This window comes from Phaethon lepturus, unplaced genomic scaffold (assembly GCF_000687285.1).
Source record: "Phaethon lepturus isolate BGI_N335 unplaced genomic scaffold, ASM68728v1 scaffold5641, whole genome shotgun sequence".
NCBI lineage: Eukaryota > Metazoa > Chordata > Aves > Phaethontiformes > Phaethontidae > Phaethon > Phaethon lepturus.
In genome coordinates this window covers 3,214-8,149 of record NW_010516838.1, presented here as the reverse complement: position 1 = coordinate 8,149, position 4,936 = coordinate 3,214, and the positions used below count along the sequence as shown (strand labels likewise).

Sequence of the window (4,936 nt, the reverse complement as noted above, 5' to 3'; positions counted from 1 at the left end):
GGGACCACGTTGGCACGGGCAGGATTAATCCACTGCAGCAAACGGAGAGGCAAAGGAGCCACTTTGTGAAACGTAGGGTTCAGCTGCCTTCTTGGCCTAACGCCTGCACACACAAACCGCCGCCAGCCCGTCAGAGAGCCCAAGTCTGTCAATTCGTATTTGAAAGACTGATTTTATAGAGAAAACCTGACATTTTACATCCCCCCTCTTATTCCTCTGTATGTTAATAAAACATGTTGGTGTTTGAAAGGAAAATCTCTGGGTGTTTCTTATTAAGCAGCAGGGGGTCTGCAAAGTCTGCTAAATACTTAATTGAGTGTCAGCAGGTTCCTTTGGTAACTGTAGACCTCCACTGAAGAGACAAGCGGTGTCCCCCCTGCGTAGAGCAAACCGGAAAGGTTCACAATCCACGGAGCAGAAAAACCCCTGCAATTTCATGCCATGTTATACTCAACAAAAGGCTTTCATGTGGCTAGCTGCCAGCAGCTCTGAACAAGGCCAGGGTTTCAGTGTTGTACCCTTTAAACCTGCTCATGAGGAGTGGTCTGGGCTTGCCTTTGTCTGCATTCTTCAGGAGGTTAAAAAAGGCAAATTTTTTTTTTTGCTCATCTCACACCCCCCCACCAATGAACAGAGTATCATTCTACAGCGATCTGGTTAGAAAGAAAGGCTGGCCGTATCTGTTGAAGTCAATTGCACTGGTTCCCATAACAGAAAGATTTAAACTGGGAGAGGGTGCTACCTCTCTAAAAGCTCGATTCTACACAGCACTGAGCCCCTTTGCTCCCTGTGGACTCTGGGGCAGACTAATTCTGTGCACCAGACTACCTGCAAACTCTGTGATCTGAAAATCCTGTGCAGGAAACTGCAACAACAGTTGGAGAGGGAAAGAAATAAGATAGAAGGCAGCTCTTTCGCTCTTCCAACTGCCATCTTCCATACCCATGTTCAGCTGAATGCAGTGTGACCTTTGCATCATCAAGCTTCATAAAATTTATTATTACAGAAAATACAGGTTTGCATCAAAGTGGTCATAAAAAAACCCCAACCTAACAAAAAACTCTTGACACGGGGAATTCAACATGCAGACGGTACACACATCCATGGGGACTGCCATCCCCAAATGCTACTGCATCTCTTCCTCCCTCTGGGCCCTGTATTCCTTCATGCTCCTCTGCAAACAAGAGCAAAGGACAAATGTTAACAGCATATATGTGAGTGACTCGTATACCACAGTGCCACCACCCTGGTCTGTGCTGGGACTTCTCTGTCCAGTGCCTGGAAAGGCTGAGGGACCTGAGACGTTCTGAGAGAACTCCAGATACTTTCAGAAGTGACTGAGCTTTACAGTCACTCCAAAGGACAGGAAGGCAGGCCATGCCACAGGTCAGGCACAGAACATCTGAAAAAACTATCAGGTTTTTCACGTCAAAAGTGCCTACAATACAGGTCTCAGCCCATTCTTCTCCCTTCTGAGACCAAGAGACAGAAAAGGCCCCTGAGCTCTTCAGGAATAGTCTCACCTCAAAGGTGTTGAGCACGTGTTGGCAAACACCCATCAGGTCATTCAGACCTTTCCGGAATGGCTCGACAGCAGGAAGGGCCCCTTCAGGAAAGGAGATGCGTTAGTGAAATGGGAGGTGGTTTCCAAAGGGGTTGGTAGCCCTCTCCCTCACCGCTCTGAGGCAGCGTGGCTATTACCACTGCACCCAAGGGCGATCCTCAGGATAGGGAGATGCTCTTACACCAGGTACATGCCCACACACTTCCCTCCTAGCAGCAGCCTGCGAGCTGAGCTCAGCATGGTGGTCCAGGCTACGGCACAGGAACAGCGGACACTTACCCTGCAATTAGTTCCATGGGGTAGGGGTTCCCTTGGCGAGGCGAACAGCCTGAGCACTAATTATTTTTAGGCAACTAAATGAGTCAGTAAGCACAATCTAAATACTCAATTCCAGGAAGTGGAAGGCTAGCAGAGAAGGAGGAAAGTGCTTTTCTTTATTTAAATGACTCATGGTGGAAACCTGACACGAGCAGGGGGAAATCCACTAAAGAAGGGCCCTGGACATGGAAGAAATACACACACCCATACCTCTGGTCTGGATCCGGAAGTTGATCTTGCTTTCAGAGGGGTGCGTGATGCAGTAGCCACAGAACTCCACATCAGGACTGCAGGAGAGGAGAGAGGAGAAGAGAGCAGTGAAACCCAGGCCAATCCACAGCAAATCTGAGGAAACTCAGACTTGCTGGGGCTCAGATGTTTCTAAAATGACCGAAGGTCTTATGGGAGGGATATGCTGAAGGGAAACCACCTGTGTAGCCTTATTCACACGCTCCCATCTATCTCTGAGCTGCAGCTGGAGCTTTGCAGGGGAAGAACATGGCTGGCACAATTGTAGGCACCATTCTGGCACCAGCAGCGGTCCACTGGCAGGCCTGCAGAGTTCAAACAGAGGATCCTGGATGCCTGGAAAGCTCACTATACACCAACTTGTTGCAGTTCTGCTGGGCAAAAGAGGCTGATGGGTCTAGGGCATTGCAAGGATTTATCGAGATGGTTTGCAGGCTGCATGGCCTCTGCCTTCATAAGCTGAGGTGGTCGGTAGAACATTTGTCCACCCAGTAAAAATAACAGTGCCTTGCAAGAAGCCTTCTGTTTTTCTTTTCATGGTGATTTATCAGAGGAATTCACATGACATTTGCAATGCAACTGTCATTTGAGATGAAGCATTGAACTTCCTGCTGTAATTCTTCTGAGGCTTACCAGCAGATCTTCACAAACCCTCAGTTCTGCTCAGTTTGATAAAACTGGGCAACCAGGGTGAACCTATTTGTATATTTTGATGGGGGCAGCAGGATAATTAATTCCCAGCATCAATTCCTGCATCGCCATGCAAGCATGAAAGATGGTAAATTTGCTTAATATTGGCTGTTTCTACGCTGTTTTCTGACAGCGCACATCCCAGAAGAAGACATAGATACCGCCTGACCATGTGTACTTACATGGAGTTGCACATCATTTTACGCAGGGCCAAATAAGACATTCAGAAGTCTTTCACACGTCAGACATTAAATTTCCTTCATAACTAAGCATCAAGGAGCAGCAAGCACTGGCTGTTCCCTAAAGGATGGGGACCTGGGAGCCATGAATAGTAAGACAGTTGATAGGGCAGAGGCCTCACTAGCTAGTCCTGTCCCACAGCACCCAAGCAAGGGAGTAGGGTGGGTGCAAAGGTGGTAGCCAGAGTCAGCCAAGGGTCTAGATCATCAGGCAGGTTTGTGGGGATGAAGCAGGCCCGAGGTCAGGCCAAGAAGTGAATCTGCAGGTCAGTCTCAGATCAGGTGAGGGTAATGAGCGTCAGACACTACCCAGTGATCACCAAGCAGGTGTACAATGATGAGGAAGGGCTGATGTCAGGTCGGGAAGTCAATCCGTGAGTCAGCATCCTGGTGGAATGGAGTCCACAGTCCCACACCAGCTGAGCTGGAGACCCATACTACTCCTACAAAATAGCTCAGAAGGGACTGAAAGCTCTGAGCTGAGCTTAAATGGGGCTCCGGGGCCCATGGGCAGGGTGTGGGTGGGGGCTCCAGGTGTGGCTGGTCAGGCCCATTAAGGCCTATCAGTGCTCTCAGGGTTCTGACACTAACAGCACAAGGAAAAAGTTAATCCTGTGGAGAGCGGTAGTAGTTAAGGAGTGTTTGGCACCATAGCTCATATAAAGACTCTAACAGGTGTGCACAGAGGTAGTTTCTGATCATTTGCCTTGTTCCAGCAACAGCTGAGATGCAGATCAGTAAGGAGAGGGCCAGAATAGGAGACAGAGGTGCCCTCAGCAATACCAGGCCCCCCAGAGGCTTTGCTTACTTCTTCATGACCATGTATCTGAGGGAGTTGCCGAGCGTGTGGTCCTCATCATGCAACACAAACGTGATGCAGTTTCCATCTGTCCCATCCGCCTGGACCTGCCACAAATGGAGAAAGAAGAGATGCTGCAAGGCTCTGAGGTAATGAATGCTGGCCCTAGGGTGAAGGGTAAACTATTGTGCTCAGCTTTCCCTGAGTAACTGGGCGGGCTTGTAGTTCTGGCTGCGCCATCTCTGTGCCTTGTGTCTCGAGCGCTGCAGTGTGACCAAGAGCACCTTCACAATAGAGGGGAAGTTGCAAAATTACAGACCTCAGAGAAACCTCTCTCTGGTTATCACAGTGCCTGTGCATCCTTCCTCTTCACAGGAGAGAAGAGGAGCCCAAAGAAATCTGAGGCTTCAAGACCCATCGGGGAAAGAAGCTGGGAGTGACTGTTCAGGTTGGTGTGATCCCTGGTCCCACCACCAGCCCCTGGCTAGACAGGAATGAGAGGGACAATCAAAAAATCCCCAGGGAGGAATGCTGCCTGTCAGCAGGGAAATCTTATCCCAGTTAGAAAACAAAAAGAGCTGTAAGCCCAAATTCACATGCTTAGGATGAGCCGGGGGAGCCCACTGGCAAGCCCTGCTGAGCCCCACATGTAATGAACCCTGCAATGCCAGCAGCCAGCCCCTAATCCTCCTGCTGCTTTTGGCTCAGGCGCCCAAAAAGAGCTTTACCAGCTAACGCTTCCTGAGAAGACTGGTTTGGGATCCCCTCCAAAATCAACAAGCCACCTAATTAATCACTTAGCTGTCAAAGGGCTGCTGAGCCTCTGACCTTTCCCCAGGCTCGGCATAGCCACCGTGGAGCCTGACATGCCCAGGCATCCCCCGACCGCTTCCTCTCTCAGCAGCAAAAAGAGGTTTCAAGGTTAAGTGTAGAGCCAAGCTAAGACAAGCGCTGATTTCTTTGCATCCTGCCAGCGGCCAAATCCTCAACCGCTCCAGGGGTTTTATGACCCCTCACGTTTCTCCCTGGGTAGTAATAACCGCCTAGAAGTCCCATTCATCCTTCTGCAGGTATGGC

General features: G+C 49.7%; 1 protein-coding gene across 1 annotated transcript; it reads right to left on the bottom strand.

Annotated features, from left to right (window-relative positions):
* Window positions 1-1,126: 1,126 nt before the first annotated feature.
* Window positions 1,127-3,966, bottom strand: LOC104627804 (DNA-directed RNA polymerases I and III subunit RPAC2-like; the record flags this gene model as incomplete). The annotated part of the gene is made up of 4 exons (XM_010296181.1): window positions 1,127-1,174; window positions 1,524-1,606; window positions 2,093-2,169; window positions 3,869-3,966. Coding segments are annotated over 4 exons (306 nt in total), but the record flags the coding sequence as incomplete, so codon positions are not given.
* Window positions 3,967-4,936: the final 970 nt, after the last annotated feature.